General features: G+C 41.7%; 2 protein-coding genes and 1 non-coding gene across 4 annotated transcripts; all 3 read right to left on the reverse strand.

The window, feature by feature from the left end:
• Nucleotides 1–493: 493 nt before the first annotated feature.
• LOC137102939 (ribonucleoside-diphosphate reductase subunit M2) lies at nt 494–5,635 on the reverse strand. 2 transcript variants are annotated; one of them, XM_067482882.1, is made up of 11 exons: nt 5,475–5,635; nt 4,743–4,822; nt 4,431–4,496; nt 3,685–3,834; nt 3,481–3,597; nt 3,232–3,365; nt 3,047–3,141; nt 2,826–2,959; nt 2,335–2,439; nt 2,126–2,239; nt 494–1,029 (listed from the first exon to the last, which is right to left on the reverse strand). In XM_067482882.1, exons 2-11 carry the CDS (start codon nt 4,764–4,766, stop codon nt 877–879), a joined length of 1,092 nt encoding a protein of 363 aa, XP_067338983.1. In that variant the 5' UTR covers nt 4,767–4,822; nt 5,475–5,635; the 3' UTR covers nt 494–876. The 2 variants fall into 2 exon arrangements, with proteins under 2 accessions (XP_067338983.1, XP_067338982.1); XM_067482881.1 differs by having other exon boundaries at nt 4,743–4,840; nt 5,475–5,634.
• Nucleotides 1,688–1,823, reverse strand: LOC137103109 (small nucleolar RNA SNORD94). The gene has a single exon (XR_010911369.1). It is a non-coding gene; the product is annotated as a small nucleolar RNA SNORD94 (small nucleolar RNA).
• Nucleotides 5,636–7,338: 1,703 nt separating the features above from the next.
• LOC137102048 (palmitoyltransferase ZDHHC14-like) lies at nt 7,339–19,709 on the reverse strand. Its single transcript, XM_067481096.1, has 10 exons — nt 19,693–19,709; nt 18,823–19,568; nt 17,269–17,429; nt 16,077–16,220; nt 15,489–15,626; nt 13,631–13,679; nt 12,733–12,835; nt 12,483–12,592; nt 10,590–10,698; nt 7,339–10,443 (listed from the first exon to the last, which is right to left on the reverse strand). Exons 2-10 carry the CDS (start codon nt 19,095–19,097, stop codon nt 10,003–10,005), a joined length of 1,530 nt encoding a protein of 509 aa, XP_067337197.1. The 5' UTR covers nt 19,098–19,568; nt 19,693–19,709; the 3' UTR covers nt 7,339–10,002.
• Nucleotides 19,710–20,557: the final 848 nt, after the last annotated feature.

The raw sequence follows: 20,557 nt of genomic DNA on the forward strand, positions 1-20,557 counted from the left end.
AGCTCATCTCTCAAGCACAGTGAAGTCAACAGAAACGTGTGTAAATGTACAGAGAAACGCATCACAACTAATGTGGAGAAGCTTTATTATGCAGCAAGAAAATCACAATAAACTGTCAACTCCACAAAAGGACTGGCCACCGCCATCAGTGTGTGAGAGAATGGGAAGCAACATAATGTAAAGCGCTTTGGATAAAAGCGCTATATAAGCGACCATTTACCATTTTATTTAAAAATAAAACGCAAAAAGGCTGTAAATCCAGCCAAAGTTGGACATTAAACTAAACACTGGATTTTACCAAGTCAGTGGCTAAGGAATGTTTATTCTGTGGGTCAAAAGGATTCTCATTTAAGGACATTCATGATCCCTAAAAAAAAAAAAAAAATTCAAAACGTCTTACTAAAGTTTTCTAAATTCAAATTAATTTTGAAAGTTTTGATTTATCAGCTGCTCCTGCAAATGAAAAATAAATTCCCAGAACACAAGCACCAGGTTTGTGTTTACACCAACTTTAATTACAAATCCATAGAATAATCAACTGTACATATTTAACAAAGTCACCTAATAGACGACACTGATCTAAAAAGTACCGATATAAAAATCTGGAGTTTACATTTTATTACAAAATGCAGATAAAAGCAAAGTATTTACAAAAACAGGCCCATATCGTCTGTACCATTGCATTTATAGTTGTGCTCTGATGCAGATTTAAATGTTCTGTGCACAAGTGAAACTGTTGGTTTATGTACCGTCTGCACAGTTTGTTGACGGGTGCATCTGATTCGAGCAGGCACTGGGTGAAAGATAGTAGCTAGTGTTTGCCCACTGTACTCCTGCTGTGTGAAGAACCAACTTGAGTTGGATTCTCATCCCTCCTCAGAAGTCTGCATCCAGCCTGAAGGCGTTGTCCGTGGAGCCCGACATGACGCCCATCCTCTGGTACTCACCCACTCGCTTCTCGAAGAAGTTGGTCTTTCCCTCCAGAGAGATGTTCTCCATGAAGTCAAAGGGGTTCTCAGCCCGGTAAATCTGCAGAGACAGGAGACAGAGCATGGGTCAGTTTGGACAAGAAACAACATCTGACTTCAGAGTTACTGTTTGATCCAATTGTCCCTTTGTCAGAAAACAACAAAAATTGGTTAATTCCAACACAAAATTATATTCCCACATTGAGACAAATCACATGTCCATTTCCTGCTTATTAACTTTCCAATTAGATTTATTTCAATTTAACTAATTATTTTGGATTCACTTGAATCAGGTGGAGGAGTAAAATAAATCTTGTAGTTGTAACAGTTTACTGAGACTATGGCTTGTTTGATGTTAACATTTCTGAACGTTTGTCCCAAATAAAAATATATTTAAATCTTAGAACTTTGGAACTAAAACATTAACCCAATATAATACTATGTAAGTCAATTATCTCAAGGAAATTGTTTTCGTCTGTGGCTCTGATTTATGTTGGAAGTGTGACTTACACACCATTTATTTGTTTCTAATTGTTGTGTTGCACGAATTTAATAATGATTCTTTGTTTGCACTTTGTTTTAGGTTTGATTCTGAAGAAAATTCTAATCTGTCAATCACAAACTCTAAGCTGTTTCCACTTTAGAAATGTATTGTAATTCTGATTAAACATTAGTACTACTATTAGACTACTACAGTAATTAGAGTACATGAGGTACAGTCTGTTCAGACAGGCGTCTGTCTCGTGCTGCTGTGGTCTGTCAGTGAACCACTCGTCCTCTGATCAGAGTCTGCAGTAGCACTCAGCCCCCATCATCGGCTGAGGTCCGTACCCCTGCGCCTCTCATCATCACAGACAGGATCCTGGTTTAGTACATATACAGCACACAAACCTCAAACTTTGTCTAATTCCTACGGCTGAATTTCAAATTGATTTCCAAATAAAACAATTCGTAGTAGTCATAGTATAATGAGAAAGATTTGATCCAGTCACTGCTGGTCTCCAAAAGGAGGCTGCGTGATGTGGAAATCGACATATTAAAAGCAGGTTATTTTACAGTAACAGATGAAGCTGAATGAAGCGCTTTAATGTGAACGCAGATTTGGTTTGTTGGTCTGTGCAGAGCCGAGAGCTGTGGTCCTGTTGCAGTTTCGTTACCTTTGTGAAGCCGAGCTCCAGCATCAGTCTGTCAGCTACGAACTCAATGTACTGCTTCATCAGCTCACAGTTCATCCCGATCAGCTTCACAGGCAGAGCATCAGTCAGAAACTCCTGAACAACAAAGAGTCAAGCTTAGTAACAGAGGAGACATTCAGGAGCTGATCAGACACTGGAGGGACTGAGACCAGGAACCTGCTCGGACCCACCTGTTCGATTTCCACGGCTTTCTTGATGATGGCGGTGACGGTCTCTGATGACGGCTTGTTCACCAGATGTTTGAACATCAGACAGGCAAAGTCACAGTGCAGACCCTGAAGCCAGTAAACCCAGTTAGACCACCTGGCACAGGTTTCTGCAGGTTCACTCAATTAAAATCCATATTTAAAAATGTTTTAGCTCCATACAAAGTAATATTAATTTCGAATTTACTCCGGTTAAAACGCTAAACTAGTCAAAAGAACGAAACACACTAAAATGAAATCGCAAGATCTCTGGTTTGGTCTGTTCTGTCACAGCCCAAAATTAAAAAGGGGGAGAGATCAAGTAAAAGCTTTTTAATTATCGCAGCTTTCATTACGAAGCATCTGTCACAACAAGACATTTAATCTCTGTTCAAAATCATTACATTTTTAAAAACAGCTGCAGATGAATTTCCTGTTAACGGACTGAATCACTGCTGCAGTGAACTGATATTCACCTCGTCTCTGCTGATCAGCTCATTGGAGAAGGTCAGGCCGGGCATCAGGCCCCTCTTCTTCAGCCAGAAAATGGACGCAAAGGAACCAGAGAAGAAGATTCCCTCCACAGCCGCAAACGCCACCACTCTCTCCCCTGGACGATCAACAGCAGATACAGATGATTAATACTGAACCTAAATCAATCAAAGCAACGTGTGCCATCACAGGGAGAAGGGTTTACCATAGGTGGCGCTCTTGTTGCCGATCCAGTTCAGCGCCCAGTCGGCCTTCTTCTTCACACAGGGCAGAGTTTCGATGGCGTTGAACAGGTATTCTCTGAGGGTCAGTAAACGCACCGTCAGTACACACCAGTATAAGTCACTAACAGCCCAGTATAACCAGTGTAAACAGTATAAGCGGTGTCACCTCTCTTTGGGATCTCTGATGTAGGTGTCGATGAGCAGGCTGTACATCTCTGAGTGGATGTTCTCCATGGCGATCTGGAAACCATAGAAACACCTGGCCTCTGTCACCTGCACTTCCTGTGTGAAGCGTTCCACCTGGTGGTCACACACAGAAACCACAGCCATTTTTGTCAAACCCCAAAAATATTCAGTTAAGCAAAAATTCAAAGCTTTGGAAAAAACCAAAACAAATTCCATGTTCCGTCCTCACCAGGTTCTCGTTGACGATTCCGTCACTGGCTGCGAAGAACGCCAACACGTGAGAGATGAAGTACCTCTCCTCGTCCTTCAGAGACTCCCAGTGCTTCATGTCCTTAGACAGATCCACCTGAACAAACATCAGCCATCATCAAGCTACAGTCACACTACACCGAACTAACGTCTCGTGTCTGCGAGTAGCAGACGTCATGTTTACCTCCTCTGCTGTCCAGAAAGAGGCCTCAGCCTTCTTGTACATCTGCCAAATGTCGTGGTACTTGATGGGGAAGATGACAAAGCGATGAGGGTTTTCCTTCAGCAGCGGTTCTTGTTCCTCAGTGTTGCTTCTCTTCTCCACCACTTTGGGCTGAAAAAACACAAAGAAGCATCAACAAATAACCATCCCAGAACCTGAAGAACAAAACAAACCCTCATTAACACCCATAACTCGTGTCTGTACTGGCAGCACAGAGGTGCAGCTAATGTATCATCTCTAATTTGATGAGGAAAAAGTGTTTGACTTTAACATTTGCATGTATGTGCAGTTAAATTTGAGTAGGAACCAAAAAGAAATAAATGTGCACAATGCTATGATTAGATTTTGTCTAATGGGCAAAACCAGAACAAAACAATGTCATTAATGTGAAGACTGTTGTCCAGGTCCCTAAACTTAACTGCAAGAATCAACAGATTTATTCATTTTAGTGACACCTGGAAAAATAATCATCGTCCCAAAATTCCTTGACATTAATACTTTGAAAACAAACATAACTTGGTGATGCATTAGGTTATTTACAGTAACAGCTGATTGTCCACGTTGGCGCCAGAACCGGTATTTTTGGCGCCACGTGACCACAATAAAGCCCAAAGTCTCGATTATTTAACAGAGTATTGATGCAGATTATCCATCTGTTAATTTAGCTTCATTTTCTTTCAACATTCAGCAGATTTCCAGTCACTTACCGAAGCATCGAAGATTTTCCGCGCGGTTTTAGACGCCAAAATGCGGGTGTTGTTCAAACTCGGAGGCTGAAAAATCGACAAATACCAAACATAAGTCAAAAATGAAATAGTTTAAACTGACTTTATACATTTAAGTCTTATGTTAAGAAGCTGGAACAGGGATTTTAATCCGTGTTCCAGCTTCTTAACAGAAGATATATACTTCTAGATATACAGTTCTAGCGGGTATATCCGGTAGAACTGATATCACCACAACGATGGTTTTCTACAAACACTGAAAGACAAAAGAAGCGTCAGTATTTTCGTTCTTACCGTGTTTTCTTTGTCCAGCGACATGTTGCTGATCCGGCTGCTCAGTGTGGTTTCTTCCTTCACGGACAGGGGAGAGCGAGCTGAAATCATTTTGATTTCTTCAACGGTCAGACGGACGAGCAAATAAAATATAAATTAACTAAAGAAGCTAAAAACCAAAAGCACGAGAAACTCTAAACTACAAGCAGCTGACAGACGAAGAGCACAGACTGAAGCGGCTGCTATTGTCCGCTCGCCTTTTTATTGAAAATTTGGCGCTTCAACCGAACTGACCAATGGAATCGCTGTTCGTGCTGGCTCTTTAAACTGACGCAATGACGTGGCCAATCAGGCTGCTAGGTGCGTTCACGTGACACTTAAAGTGTTGCGGGAAATTCAAGAAGAGAGTTTACGAAACGTAGATTTCTGACGAATATGTATGTAAATATAGTATAAATCTATCTAGTTAACTCAAATAAAGACATTAATAAAAAAAAAAGACAATTCGCTTCAAAGAAGTAGAAAATATTGTAGCGACCCACGGCTAGTGGGAGCTAACTGTGGGAGGGACAGAGCCAATGCTAACACTAACTCCCTTAGCCAAGCTAACCGACTAGCTCGGAAGCTAGCAGCATGCAGGGGAGCGAACTGTCTGAAACGACAGGCCGGAGAGAGAACACTTGTGTCCCATACACCGCACGACTCCAAGTGTCTCGAACTGACAAACAGTAAACAACGAACTTCAGTTCTTGCCTTAATACAGCTGTCACCGTCACCAGATCACTTGTGTCCCGTACACCGCACGACCCCAAGTCTCTCGAGCCGGATAACAGTTAACAACGAACAGCAGTTCTCGCATAACACAGCAGTCACCGTCACCAGAGAAAGCTGAGGTTTGTTTTGCACAATCCAGTTTTAGGGCTGGACACCGTGATAGTTACTCCTATACACAGCACCTTCCGTCACGGTGGCGGCCAAGACATACACCACGTATGACGGACAAACGCAAAACGTCCGAACACACACAAGAACACGGATCCTACACGAATCATACACATTAAACACTGCACACGCACAGAACTAGTCATATGGATTTTACCCATAGTTCCCCGCGGCTCACTGTGCAGCCTCCACACTAACCCAGCAGCTGTTACAATATGTCAGCGTTTTAATTCAAAGTAAATGTGATTTCTATGAAGAAATGATAACCTGGAAAAGCAGACATAACATGTTCTATTGGAATCTGACGTCACGCATTCGTGTAAATACAAATGCGATGAATGTACATCTATATTACATCCATGCGGACACGGTAGTTATACACTTACGTATCTGTTCTTTTGCTCTCATCAGATTTATGGCATGATTCTGATTTTTTATGAGATTTTCCTAAAGCGCCACAATTTGTGTAACGATGCTTGTGTCGTTGATTTCTCTTTTTTTCCGCTTTTCATTGTTTACTGTCATCTGAAGCCAAAACTCATTATAATCTCCCCACACCGTCATAATCATATATTTAAAACGGTCACGCATGTTTTCAGGTATAAGAACCTGAAGTGACATCGACGGCTTTAAAAAAAAGGTGCTGAAAACGTCAAACAACAAAAGAACGCACATCCTCGGCTGCTCATCAGCCACTTAAACAGACTGAGTGTGATGTACCTTTCATTTGCTCAGGCCTAAGACTCTCAAGGAAAGTTTTTAGCTTTACTTTCCCTCTGAAATCAAACCTAAACTAAAGGCCAATTCTTTTCTTTTATTCCTGCACACAGAAGTGGAAACGACTGTTTCCGGTCCCCGCTGAGCGTTCTGATTGGTCCATCTAGCGACCGAGATTATGGAAGAATTTCTTTCTTTCTGTAAGCATTTCTTTCTTTATTGTGTTTAAAATGCTATTTTCTGTTGTAGCCAAAGCCTGGGCTGGTTTCAGAAAGACATTTTAAACTGGTCCACAGTGTTGGTAATTTTGCTCTGTTGTTTGTATGTCTAAAACACTATAGTAGTACTATAGTACTACGGTTTTGTTTTTGTTTATTTTACCGGTGGGTTATGCTGAGTAATAAAATAAAATAGGGGCTAAAGAAAAAAAGTCTAAATATTCTAATTACATGTTACAATCCAGCCATGAGAAAGGATCCAAGAACCCTCAGGTTTTCTACATTTGATCTGCGTCTTTATTGTTTGATTAGTCACAAAAAAATTCAAATTCATATTGACACATTTTCATTGCATCTCAGAAAGTGTTTCTTAATAATTGTTAGGTTTATAAAATGTAGTAAGTTAATCTTTTGTCTGATTAACAAACACCGAAAATGCAATGTTTACTGAGGCAAGAAACATTCTTTACTACATTAGTTACTCAATGCTCATTTACACACAATTAGCAAATTGTTGCCTTTTGATCAATTAATAATTTTGTGCTGCGTGTCTGTGCATCAGACAACAGAGACACTGTGGCAAACGAATAAAAGAAAAATAAAGTCGTACGTGAGCTATAGCAAAAATATATCCAAACGTAAATAATACACATTTTCTGAGTTGCTGAAAATTCTTTTAGATTTTGAAATTGTTATTTGTTAAGCATGATGAAAATACAAATAAATACAAATCAAGACACTTATTTTCACAAAAGTGTGTTTTATTGAAATGCACAGTTGTTTAAAAACCAGCTGGATGTGAAAAATCTTGGCACAAAACCACAATCTTTTTTCTTAATCATGATGTAACAGACTCCAAAATGGCTCAGAATCATCACATTCACGTCTCCAGAGCTTGAAAATGCTGTTTTTACTAAGATAAATCATCACCGGAGTGAAGATGACTTAATGAATGATTCATTCTCATCCACATGCTTTGATTAACTAAAGTTAATCTCTTCTTCTTTAAGTTGCACTTTAGCTTTTGACTACAATTTACCAGCAGGCAGTGCTCAGGTGAGTGTTTATCACCTGTCCAGAAAAGAATCTCGTATATTGTGACTATTTATCTCCAGTTAATCACAGATTTTTAGTTTGCAGGACGTCTATTAAAATAACAAATAATTTACTGTTGCGTTGCTAACAGCTGTCATAGGGTTTCACCAGATACAAGTAGACATTTTAAAGTTTTTACTACATAGAATAAAATGTAATACCTGGAAAAGTACATTTACTAAGTACATGAATTTAGGGATAATTTACTTCACATTGTGTCCCAGCTGCATAAAACAACAATTCCCAGTTACAAAATGTGTCAATTCATGTGACCTGGATGTAGACACACTACATCTAAACTGATTGAACTCATTTAAGTTTCAAATCTACACTGGAGTTTTTGAGCTTTGTAGCTAATGAAAGTTGAATTTTGATGGAGCCACATTATGATGATGAACCTGCTGCTCGCGGTCATCAGAGATGCAATGGGTCACACATTCAGTGATGAACTGTGTTAAAATCAGGCGTTAATGTCTAACAGGCAGAGCTTTAGAGGCTGCAGCTTTGTCGGACAAATGGAAAGAAATCCAACATTCCACTTTACACAATGATGTTGAGAACTTGTATGAAGCTCCTGAAACTCATGGAACAATGTCAAGGTGTCATGACTCAGCCTCTGTTGATTGTCTCCGATTTCTCTCCACTGTCCTTTCCTTATACATTTTGTTCACAAGTTCAATAACAAGTTATCACATAAAGAAAATCCAAATGTCCAGGCTGAGGAGCTGGCAAACAGTCACTGAGTTAACTTCTGTCAGTTCTCACAGTTCACATTTGGACCACTGACTCCTGTCCCCATCAGTTATAGAAGGTGTTAAATAAATTCTGGACGGTGAAGTAAGTAGGAGAACTTCCTCCATTATGGACCTTCCAAAAACTGTATTTAAGAAATATAGAATTATAATTATATAAGATGTGAACTGCTGCTGAACTTGTGGCAAAGTTGGAGCTTTACTCATAAACTTGGACGTGCAGAAGTTTTGTGTATTCGTGCACAAAAACCTGAAGATTCGTGTGCATTAGCTGTTCGGACAAGATCAGTTGATCCTCATAAAAAGTCGTCTCTTTGGTCCCGGCCTGCTTTAATGTTTTTAGCAGGAAACAGAACTTCAAGGACCGAAACATAGTGATGTGGAGATGTTATAAAAACAGAACATTAAGATGAACTTTGGTCATTTCAGATTTAAAAAAAAACAAAAAACTACATTTTCATATTACAGCCTAAAAGCAAAACTGTAATCAACAATCACCAGCTTAGTAGCCCCCCCCCCCCCCCCCCATAACTCTCCTTTTAGTTTTTTATTTGTCTGGCTTACAGTCATGCCTTCTCATTCCTCTTCATGCAAACCTGAACGGTGACGTCTCTGCGTTATATTTGTCTTTAAAACCCTCTGGAGTCCATCAGCACATTTACAGTGTCATACCGTAAGTGAGCAGCTGAAAAAAACTGTTTAATGTGCTGAAGTGGAGCTTTCACAGTCTTCACTGAGCTCTGTGAACCAATAATTTGCTTTAAAAGACATTTTTAAATGTGTGACTATTTTCAGCTTTTTACAGTCAGACTTTGAATAGAAAAGGCACTGAATCGAGAGATAAACACTTTACTTATAAAGACTTTTTTGTGCATATTGAGAGTGAAATAAATTTTCCTATTTCATCTATAATAACTGACAAAATGTATCTGACTTAGTAAAAACTCCAGAGGGTTTGAAAAACTTTGTGTCAAATGTTATTTTGATTTAAAGGGTTTGGGTTTGTAATTGACCAATTCTATTTTTAAGACATTTTACTTTTTCTTGTCTATATTTCAAATAAAAATTTAATAATTTAGTACTTTTTATTCCAGTTTTTTTTTTGCCCTATGTGACTGGTACAAAAACAGATACAAGATATTAATTGTCAAATTCTAATAAAATTTTGCGCACATTTTTAAAAGTCAGTCAAAGCTTAGGTGATGTTTAAGTCTTTGCTTCATGGACGTGATCATTTATTCAACAGATTTTAGCATTTTGTTTTTACACACAGCTACTTTCACCACTAAATTAACAAAATAATTTATTTGTGGTTTAAAAAAAAGCCATAAATTTGAGTAATTATAAGATTGAATTCTTACATTTTGAATTAAAATTAGATCATTTTGTAATAAATATTTTTTTCTAGTATTGGCAGAAATGAGCTTTAACACCTCAAACGAGATTAACATTTTTTGCAAGATTTGAACCATTTGTGTTTCTGTGGTCGTTGTTTCTTGTGCACAAAGGGACAATGTGCATCAACTCTGAAACTCTGGGTCAAACCGCAGTTAAATGTTAAACAGAGCTGAGTTTAACTAGCCCCCTGACCGAGTCCTCGTGCAGAGCATCCTGACAGGTGGGATCGTACAAGACGGCAGGGGAGGGCACAGGTGGGTGTGGTGGAGGGTGGAGGTGCAGGTGAGCGGGGCAGGGCAGGGCAGCCTGCGGCGTGGTGCAGGGCGTCTCCTCCGGGCTGACAAAGTGATGGTGGTGGTGATGGTGGAGGTGGAGGTGGTGGTGGCAGTGGGTGTCTGCAGCAGTGTCCCTAAGCGCCAGAACGTCTCCACCACAGGACGGCAGGGATGGCTGGGTGGGGGCCAGGTAGGCGCAGGGACCGCCCAGGGTGGTGGTCTTCCCCGGCAGAGGGGCCAGAACCACGGGGTCGCTGTGTAGCAGAGGGGTGGCTGCTGCCTGAAGGACGAACTTGGTACTCTGGAGACACTGATCCTGATCACACTGGGAGGGAAAGACGAGGATTCAGGTTTACGTTTACTTTGGAGAAACACAGAACATGGAGGTTGTACAAACACTGGTTCGTGTTCTTAACAACAGCAGCTGGACTGTTCTGATGATTCACACATTCTTGAACCACCTCCACCCACCATGTGACTGCGGAGCTGCGTGGAGGCGTAGCTGCTGGGACTGGTCCCGTTGGACTGGGAGATGGTTTGCGGCGTGTCGCTGTGGATCAGCCCTCTCCTGTCAATCAAACTGGGAAACACAGAGAAACACAGATGAGTCAGTTTACAGCAACTCAAGGATTTAATAACATGACGTTCTGATTAAAAGAACGTGTTTGCACTTCCGGTTAGTTCCTTCCAAACCTTACTGCTCAAAACAACAAGAGATCAATGGAACCGAAACCCACAAAACAGGCACAAAAACTGGCGAAACAACAGATGGATCCCAGATGTGTCAGGCAGCACATCTTTCCAAAACCACTAGTAATTAAGTGAGCTCACAAAACACCGCAGGCGAAAACACGTTCAGGATTCAGCCTCCAACCCTGTGGTCACCAACTGCGCCACTGCCCTCAATGTCCCTACTACACAAAACAGAAGACAGAAGACTCCCCCAACAGCCCCCTCCCCTCCCCAGCCGTGCGGTGTCGGTCCAAGCCCAGTAGAAATTGGGGAAAGTTGTGTCAGGAAGCGCATCCGGTGTAAAAACTGCCAAACCACCATGATCCGCTGTGGCGAAGTCACGGGATAAACCGAAAGGACAAAAAAAAAAAAAAAAAAAAAGTGTTACATAAGACTGAATATGGACCCAATGATGATAATCCCATTTTTTTCAGACACGTTTTCTAACGCTAGCTGCTGTGGCTGGTTACTTTATTATGGGGGGAGACTTTAACTGTAACCAGTAGTAGAACTTGACCCCTCGCACAGTCGAAAGACTTCATCCTGGGAGACGTGCGGAGACATCAACATGTCCATCAGCTGAGTTCCTCATACAAAAGCCTCTAGAATAGAATATTTTCTTTTCTCAATGAATTTAGAACCGTATGTTCCGAAATGATAGTAATCTAATCTCACTGAACTACTAAACTCCGTGGGTCCTGCCTCTAGGTGGCGCTTGCGATCCATCTGGCTTAAAGACCCCAAATTTATAGATTATATTGGAAAACAAATAAAACAATTGTACTTTGTAAAAGTCTGTAAAATCTGTAGACAAGGCAACAAGGAGTTTGTTGGGATTAAGACAAACATTTTGGGGGGGGGGGGGGGGGCTCAGACAGACAGAGCAGTAAACTTCACATCCAGAGGAGATAAATGGCAATTTTCAGTGCTTTTACCAAAAATGTGTACAGTTCTAATAACTTAGATACAACTTCTGATATACAACAAACAAGTCTTGGAGAAACTAAATTTCAACTTACTTATAAATCAGCTTGTAGATGGTTTGGATGGCGACTTTGGGGATCAAGAAATTATGGAAGCTATAACTGCCCTAAATGGAGGAAAACACCTGGGCCAGACGCAATTTCTGTGAATAAGAGGATGTTTTCCCCCTAATTTAAATACAGCAACAATTTCTCTGTTGTTAAAACCCGGAAAAGAGCTAAAGCAATGCGGATCTTATCGACCAATATCACTTTTAAACATTGACCAAAAAATTCCATGTAAAGCATTAGCGAGACGACTGGAACCACTGTTACCCCAGATGATCCACACAGCCCAGTCTTGTTCCTCTCGTTAATGGAAAACGTGCTTGTAGGTTGGAACACAGCACCACGACCGGTCTAAGAAATTTCTCTGCTGTGCCAAATCTTATCAAGACATCATCAAAATAATACAGCAATTCATTTTGAAATATGGCTGTAACATAACAAAATGTGGAAAAACTTTCTAGATGCACTGTGTATATACACAGCATGTAGCCTTAAGTTTAGAACTGAGTGTAGTCCTGCTTTAACCCTGAGTTCGGGCCTGACAGTCCAGATTTAGACCTTAGTTTAGTCCAGGTTTAGGATTGCAGGGGCTGTTACAGACCTGGGAGGCAGTGGTCCACAAAGAGCAGCGCAGCAGTTGGTCAGGATGTCTCCATAGCTATACGGGTTGTAATTGTCCTTTACTCGTTTTGTGGACCAGGACCCTTTGATCTGAACCAGAGCAGAAAGAGAAACAAAGACAGACATTGATGTCCACTTCATTAGTAGCAGTAAATGAATAAACCATGGACTAGGCCCTGTCCTCCTGTGGGGACTCCCTGGGGGCTTAGCGTGGGGCTGTGCATACTCACGTCTTCATTTGTGGTCTGGTTGGAGCTGATCAGGTAGGTGTGGAACCCTGACAAGCCGACAATGGACCAGACGGAGAAGAAACACACCACCACCTCCAGGACAGTGCAGGACAGAGTCAAGGACGAGACTTTGGAAATACTTGGTAAACAGTACAACTGATTCCTGAAGGTACAGTAAAAACTGAATTAAGTTAAAAAGCTGCAGGAGCTGAAAGTGTGTGAAGTGACAGAGTGTGACCTTGGAAATTCATTATGGGACACATTGACTAATGACTGTGTCACAGACATTGATCTCTCTCACACACACACACACACACACACACACACACACACAATGTATGCTGAATGTCCCCTTTCAATGCTGTGAACATATGATTAGTTTTCAATTATTGATAAATTAATTAGTTTATCATTCCAGTTCTGAATATAATAACTATAACTTAATTAACTTTACTTACTGCTGGGGAGCTGCTGAATTTCACAATAAAAGTCTGGTGATTTTATTTTGCTAATCTGACTCAACTAACTATACTATTTAAATAAATATAATAAAAGTAAAAGTACAAGGTTTACCTCTGAAACTTAGTGACTTAGTCAAAGTATATAGTACAATAAAATAGAATTACTCAACAAAAGTAGAAATCCTTTGAATTGTACTGAAGTAAATGTACACAGTCACTTTTATACCAGTAGTAGAAAATATTACAATGAGTGTGTGAATACCTTGACCAACACACAGCTGCTTTGGTGACATTTAGCTGCAGCAAAGACAAACTGCAGGACAGGATTAAATCAAAAACTAAAAAGGTCTGAGTGGAAAGTCTGGTTTCATTATTGGTGTGAATTTATTTGCCAAACGGTCAAAAAGAGGCTCAGCCTTCACACGGGGGGAGGATATCTGGCCGGACTGTCTTTGAGTGCGCTCAGGAAGCCCGTCTGGTTCGACCCTACAAGACAAATGGAGAGAAAGAGTTCAGGGTCTTCAGTTATACAGTGAACAAAAACAGGACACGGTTTGAAAGTAATTCTGTGCACTGTACTATACTGTCTTTCTAAAAGTCTGATAATTCAGACTCTGATGAAATTATCTTCATCGGTTTCTTGGTCGTACTGAGAGCTGAGTTTTGTTTTGAATTTAGTCCCCATGTTTCTTAGTTAGTCATGGTTAAGTCCTCGATTGTGTTGTGTTAGGTCCTGGTTTACCCTGAGTTTATCAAGTTTAGCTCTGATGATGCTGAGGATATCAGTACAGTCCAGTATTAACCCGTTTAATTCTGGTTAATCCTGAGGTTAGTTATGACTTTTGTCCTAGTCCTTGCGGAGTTTAGTCTTGCTTCAGTTCCATTTTATGCCTTGGTAATACTGAGTCCCTGTTAATATTGATTTTAGTCCAGATAGTGCAGATAGTTTACATTAGTCCTGAGTTTAATTCTGATGGATCATTACAGATCCTTTATCCTTAGAACTCACCATAACGTGACACATTGTGACTTTAACAGATGAGCTGTGTTTGTTGCTGTGATCAACATGTCAGAAATGTCAGAACATCATGAATTATCATTGAAACTGACTTTACCATCGAGATCGAGCTCCCACAACAGATGTAAACACCAAGAAGAACAAATGGTTCAGGTCCAATTTCCACAGAAAATTCTAAACACTTGTCAAGCTTTCAAACGTCACCGTACGTCCTGTACATCAAAGTCCCCACTTTGCTGAATCTTTTTATAGCTCTGCTGCTAAAAACAGAAGACAAGCAGCACAGTGTTCAGAGGAAGACACGGGTTTATCTCCGACAGTCTGCTGCTTGTTAGAGTTTGAGTCTGACTAAGCCTGAGGCTCCAGTTTCCAGACAGTCCAGACCTGTAGGGCAGGAAAACCACATTAGTAGTCTGAACACTTAGATTTAGGTCAGTGAACACGACGAGCAGGATCAGCAGGCGGTTTCAAATCCAGATCCGCATAATCAATGAGCAGTTGGGAATAAACCAGCAGAAAGATAAACATATTAGAGACCATCCTGGGTCAAACCTCCTTTAACACAGAGATCGAAAAGCCCACAAGATTAAGACAAGTCTGGGTCAAGTTCAACCAGAAGCAAATGGACCCACGGAACCACAAACAAACACGTCTCCAAACATTTGTAGGACTGGGATGAAACTAACACCTGCAAGACAAAGACCAGATAAAAACATCCACGAGACTGAGAGAACTCAGACTAAAAAGACCAAGAAGACCATGAGAGTAAATACGAAAATATTGAGCTACTGAGCCACTGAGCCAAAAAACGATTCCATGTGCTGGTGACAGCAAAACAAGCCTGTAGCAGGACACTGGACAGATACCGAGACAAGACAGAGTCAAAATCTGTAGGACTGAGGTAAAACAAAGTCCCAGAAAACCTGACACAAGAAACAGACCCGTATCCTAAACCATTTAAACACAGTCAGACCTCTGGGTTTCTCAGTAATCAGGTTTTAGCACATGACCAGTTTGATCCAGAACAGTCATTGGACACTGCAGCTCAGGTCTAATCGATGACTGACAGGAAACAGACTGCAGCATCAGCCTCTGTCTGACAGCCTGTCAATCACAGCACAGTTTCATTAACTACAGACACAAAGCTGCTGCAGAGCCACAACCGAGACGGACACGAGGGCAAAATCACAACCAAGGGACCGGGACAGGGAAAAGCTCGGACTGCAGAGAAGGGGGACAACAAAAGCACCAATAAGCGTGGATGTGGTTTTACTCACTGAGGACGATGTGTGTGACGACGAAGGCAAAGATGAAGATGGTGAGGAAGGAGAGCGAGACGATGAACAGGTAGAAGAATCGATAGTTCCTTCGTCCCACACAGTTCCCCACCCAGGGACAGTGATGGTCGAAACGCTCTGAAGGAGGAAAAACAGGTTTTTCTTTAGATCAGTTTCTAATGTATCAGTGAAAACCTCAGAAGGACGAACCTGATGGAGTGCGAAGATTCGGCCAGACTGAAAGTGTGTGTCAGACCTGCCCAGCTGTTTCTCAGTGAACAGATTCAGATTCTCAGGACGTCTGGTGTGAAGGTCTCTGCACAAAATCAGTGAACATTGTGCAGCACTGATTCATGTCTTATTAGAACTGTAGTAATTAGCAGCTTTGTGCTAAATAACATCAGCATGTGAATCACTAAGTTCAAACTGGCAAAGTCTGATTCTTCTGTACGCACAAACATTTTAAAGCTCAATGAGACGGACATGTTTTTAAACCTGTCACACTGATCACACACCATTTGACTGATGATGTGGACGTTTGAAAGCCATTCGCTTCCATCCAACATGAACAGACTGGGACTCGCTCACCGACACAGTTGTCACACAGGCTGCAGTGTGATGTTCGTGGCGGTCTGAAGATCTTGCAGGTGAAGCAGTATTTCAGTTTGACCGTCTGTCCATTGATGAGGACGTCTCTGGTGCGAGGAGGAGCTCTGGAGCAGCCTGCAGACTCTGAAAAACAAAACGAGCAGTTTGGCTACTGGCAGCTGGCTTCACCGCACGCCGCTCTGCAGAAATACACTGAGAGACGTAGTGGACATTTAACAGATCTGGTGTATTCAAATAGCTTCATTCCCGTACATTCCTGTCCACCATCAGACCAGCAGACATACACACAATAATAGAGTTTCTGTCCCACTTTTTAACATGCAGCTTGTTTCGTGCTGACAGACACACACAGCATCCGACAGCTCCAAAAAATAAAAGGATGTTTCCATAAATAGATAAATGAGCTTCGACTGTGACGTTCAGCTTCTGAAGAAACTGCTTATCTGCTGAGACTGCGACTGAACACCTACGTCCCCGACCTAAACCAGCAGAACTACATCAGTGATACACAGAAATGTGTCCTCACACATGGTGAATGAGGAGGTGGTGAAAAGCTTCCTGTAATGACGCATTAGTGACTGGATTGTTCTGATTTTTACCTCTGATAAGAGCAAAACCTGAACAGACTGAATACTCACAAATGAATGGGATTCGTCATTAAAAGACAGTCCATGCTTTCTGTGTCCCCGCATTTGCAGGGGACATTGGACATAAATTCCATCACCTACAGTCCATTGTGTCTGTTTTTAATTCAGTGCTTTTTGTGTAAAACAAGATAAAAGTGGTGTCAGTGTCCAACTGAGAATTTCCAATTTTTTTAAATGAAAAAACAAACAAACAAACACCTGGACAATATGATTAAATAGGTTGTAGATCCACCTTTAGCAGCAATAACCTGAAGAAATCGTTGTCCTGTATGTATCTGCATACCCCACCTCCAGGGGTCAACAATCACATTTTAAGGGTTGGCCAGTGCCACCTCAGGACCCCCCTCTGGTTCCGGCCCTGCCTGAATGGGAATTTCAGCCACTTGCTAAAATGTTGTGTTATGTCTTTGCTTCGATTGATCGTCAACATCTGTTGGCTCAATGTGTGAAAGTATCACAAAAAAATGCAGCACAGCAGATTTTTTTAGCCGTGAGAAATCTGTGTGTGTGTTTTCCATAATCACCAATCTGCCTCTCCAGGTCGGCGGCCTCGTCAGCTGTGGCTCGGGGCAGGACACCGGGGTCGCTGAAACTCGCCTTGAATAGCATTCCCATCACAAAGATAAAGAGGACGCCGCCGACCGCCGGGATGGCTGGGGTCAGGTTGGCCGCCAGAAAAGGACAGCTGAAGACACAAGGAGAAAGAGAAAGACAAACAAAGTGAGGGTCTCGGCCAATCAGTCCACGGACCAACGACCAGGGGCCAAGACCAAGATTGAAACAGCTGGTCAGTTCTTAGGATTTGGATCAACTCGTGTGAAGAGACTTCAAATTAGTTTAGAAATTCGCTTCATATGATTTATTGGTGGTGAAAGTTGACCTGATACTGTGTCCTTCCCTGATCGGCCACAGTCACAGAAGCACTGACAATAACAAACTGTACATTGTGTTGTTTCTCCAGGATGGTCAATGTACCCTCTGGTAGTATGTATAGTAGTAGTAGTAGTAGTAGTAGTACATTGGTAGTATTCAAATTCAATCACATCTCATGTTAATTTTCAAGGCTTGTTTACAGTTTTGATCTAGTGTCATTACTTCAAGTATGAAATGTATCTAATTACCAAAGTACTTAAAAAAATGACACATCTAATAATGAAAATACTTGGCTGTACCTCAGAACAAGGATTATGTTTGTTTTAATACAGAGACAACAAGCTCAGATTTGCTTCATTTAACAACCGAATAATTAAGGAAATGATCACAATCTTTGTTTTTTCATTACTGCTGGTATCTGACATACATGTACAGAAATGACTTAGTTATTAATATATTTTGTATTAAATTATTTATAATACTTTTTATTTATTTGCTATATATGATGCAGAATTGTGATGAATTGAGATTAAAAACAGAGTGAAGGTTCAGTGAGCAGCCATGTTTGTTTTCACTGGAAGTAGAACTGAAGGTACTGCTGTAATATTACTTTTCATAGTAATGCAGTATTACTACCCGTTACTAAAAGGTAGTAGAACAAAGGTGGGTGGGTAGGTGATAATAGAGGACATGAAATGTGATATTTAATTTACTTTAGTTACTGAAGACTAGTAATCTTATTTTATATTGGATTAAATCTTAGGTAATTAAAAAGTAATGTTACTTCCTTAGAGCAACAGTAATGAGTAATATGTAATAATTTACTTCTGACAAGTGACCTACTCAACCTTGTCCATATGCATAAAAATGTTGGATAGTCTTTGCTGTGAGTAATCAGAGACATTGGAGACCTGGACTAGGTGTTGAACTTCAGCTGCTATGACCACTGTCTCTAAACTGTGTGGAAACTGGGACAGAATTCCTCCTGACTTAATGTGTGACCCGCTGGACTCTCACCACAGGGACTCGGGACCTATTCCAGTGTCCAGTGTTGCAGCAGCTGTAGGTAAACTAAGACCTGCTGGTAAATAAAGTCCAAACTTGAGGGTTCTGCTGTGGACTCCTGAGGGTCTCTAGGACCTTTGTGGGACTTTTCCAGACTGGTAGATCAGATCCCAAAGGCCACAGGGTGAAACTTTACTCACTCGAACGTGAAGAAGAGGCCGCTGGTGAGCAGGATCAGGACCAGGGTCAGGTAGAAAACCCCGCTCTGTCTCGCCATCATGATCCTCCCGTCGCAGTAGAACCGGTTCCTCCCGGGGAACACCTGCCACTTCCTGCGGGCAGTCCGGCTCCTATGGCCCGGGCAGAAGCCGAACTCTACTGCCTCTGCGGCGACGGGGGTCGCGCTGCTGCGGGTGCAGATCTGGTTGTACTGGCCCGGCTGCTTGTCCAGAACCGCATGGTGGATCTGAGACATGTGTCCTCACAGGTGAGCGGGCAGGTAAATATGAGAGTGAATCAGTGCTGCTACTGCGTTCAGGCTCCAACGTGTCGCAAATCCTGTTTTTTCATCCACAAATCTTCGGCTTTTATTTGGGAACATTTAAAAACAAACACCAAGTCGTGGCCAGACGCACAGAATCCACCGCTACACCACCGCTTCGTGCCCATGCAGCGACCCCCCTCACAGAATCCAGCTTTTCCTATATGTACCAGATAATCGCGGAACCGCTTCTGGATGGGGGGAGAACGACCGTATGTGAGGAGGGTCCGGATCAGGAGACCGAATCTCCAGATGTTCTGTGTCGGTGAGGAAGAGGAGGAGGGGGACGTTAAGAGGATCCCGATCCTCCGCAGAGCTGCTGGAGCTCCGAGTCCCGAACTGCACAGATCCTCTAGTGTCGAGAGGAACCACTCTCGGTTTTCATCGAGAAGACACCCACACGTGCTGGAATAAAATCACGTTTCATTTAAAAAGACTGTATTTTACAGTTTCATATATTTTCTGCTATTTTGGGCTATAACTAGCAAAAAATACATTGAAATAAAACAAATATTCCAAATAATCCGACCTGTGGCCTATTACTTATTTTAACGCTGCTTCGCTTCACTTCTTCTTCTTCTTTTCCTTTGGGCTGTTCCCTTTCAGGTGTCTCCACAGCGAATCATGTGCCTCCATCTAACCCTGTCCTCTGCATCCTCTTCTCTCACACCAACTAACTTCATGTCCTCCCTCACTACATCCATAAATCTCCTCTTTGCTCTTCCTCTAGACCTCCTGCCTGGCAGCTCCAACCTCAGCATCTTCTTACTGATATATTCACAGTTTCTCCTCTGAACATGTCCAAACCACCTCAATCTGGCCTCTGACCTTATCTCTAAAACCTCTAACATGAGCTGTCCCTCTGATGTCCTCATTCCTGATCCTGTCCATCCTCGTCACTCCCAAAGAGAACCTCAACATCTTAAGCTCTGCTACCTCCAGCTCTGCCTCCTGTCTTTTTTCAGTGCCACTGTCTCTAAGCCGAACAACATCTCTGGTCTCACCACCGTCTTGAACATCTTTCCTTTCATTTATCACACAACACACCTGACACTTTTCTCCACCTGTTCCAACCTGCCTGCACTCGCCTCTTCACCTCTTTTCCACACTCTCCGTTGCTCTGAACCGTTGACCCTAAGTACTTAAAGTCCTGCACTTTCTTCACCTCTGCTCCCTGTAACCTCACCATTCTGCTTTTAGAAAACTGTTAAAATTAAACGAAATGCTATTTTCTGCACTTCTACAACTACTTTAATTTTATTTGCGAGTGTTCCTTTAAAGACTAAATGTTGACTAGACTAGAAATAGTAAAATTTTAGTCTAACAGAAAACTAAATTCAACAACTGTATACGTTTTATGTGGAGTGGGACCTCTTCTCTCCCGTGGGCTTGTA

Source organism: Channa argus, chromosome 17 (genome assembly GCF_033026475.1).
Source record: "Channa argus isolate prfri chromosome 17, Channa argus male v1.0, whole genome shotgun sequence".
In the NCBI taxonomy this organism is placed as follows: domain Eukaryota; kingdom Metazoa; phylum Chordata; class Actinopteri; order Anabantiformes; family Channidae; genus Channa; species Channa argus.

Excerpts from the sequence above, each read along its gene's own strand:
- LOC137102939 (XM_067482881.1), bottom strand. The coding sequence starts at position 4,832 with ATGATTTCAGCTCGCTCTCCCCTGTCCGTGAAGGAAGAAACCACACTG. Across the intron at positions 3,598-3,684 it reads CTTTCTGGACAGCAGAGGAG|GTGGATCTGTCTAAGGACAT; the intron begins GTAAACATGACG and ends ATGTTTGTTCAG. Across the intron at positions 2,960-3,046 it reads CAACAAGAGCGCCACCTATG|GGGAGAGAGTGGTGGCGTTT; the intron begins GTAAACCCTTCT and ends TTGATCGTCCAG.
- LOC137102048 (XM_067481096.1), bottom strand. The coding sequence starts at position 19,097 with ATGTCTCAGATCCACCATGCGGTTCTGGACAAGCAGCCGGGCCAGTAC. Across the intron at positions 15,627-16,076 it reads CCTGTGTGACAACTGTGTCG|AGCGTTTCGACCATCACTGT; the intron begins GTGAGCGAGTCC and ends TTCCTCCTTCAG. Across the intron at positions 10,444-10,589 it reads CGCAGCTCCGCAGTCACATG|TGTGATCAGGATCAGTGTCT; the intron begins GTGGGTGGAGGT and ends TTTCCCTCCCAG.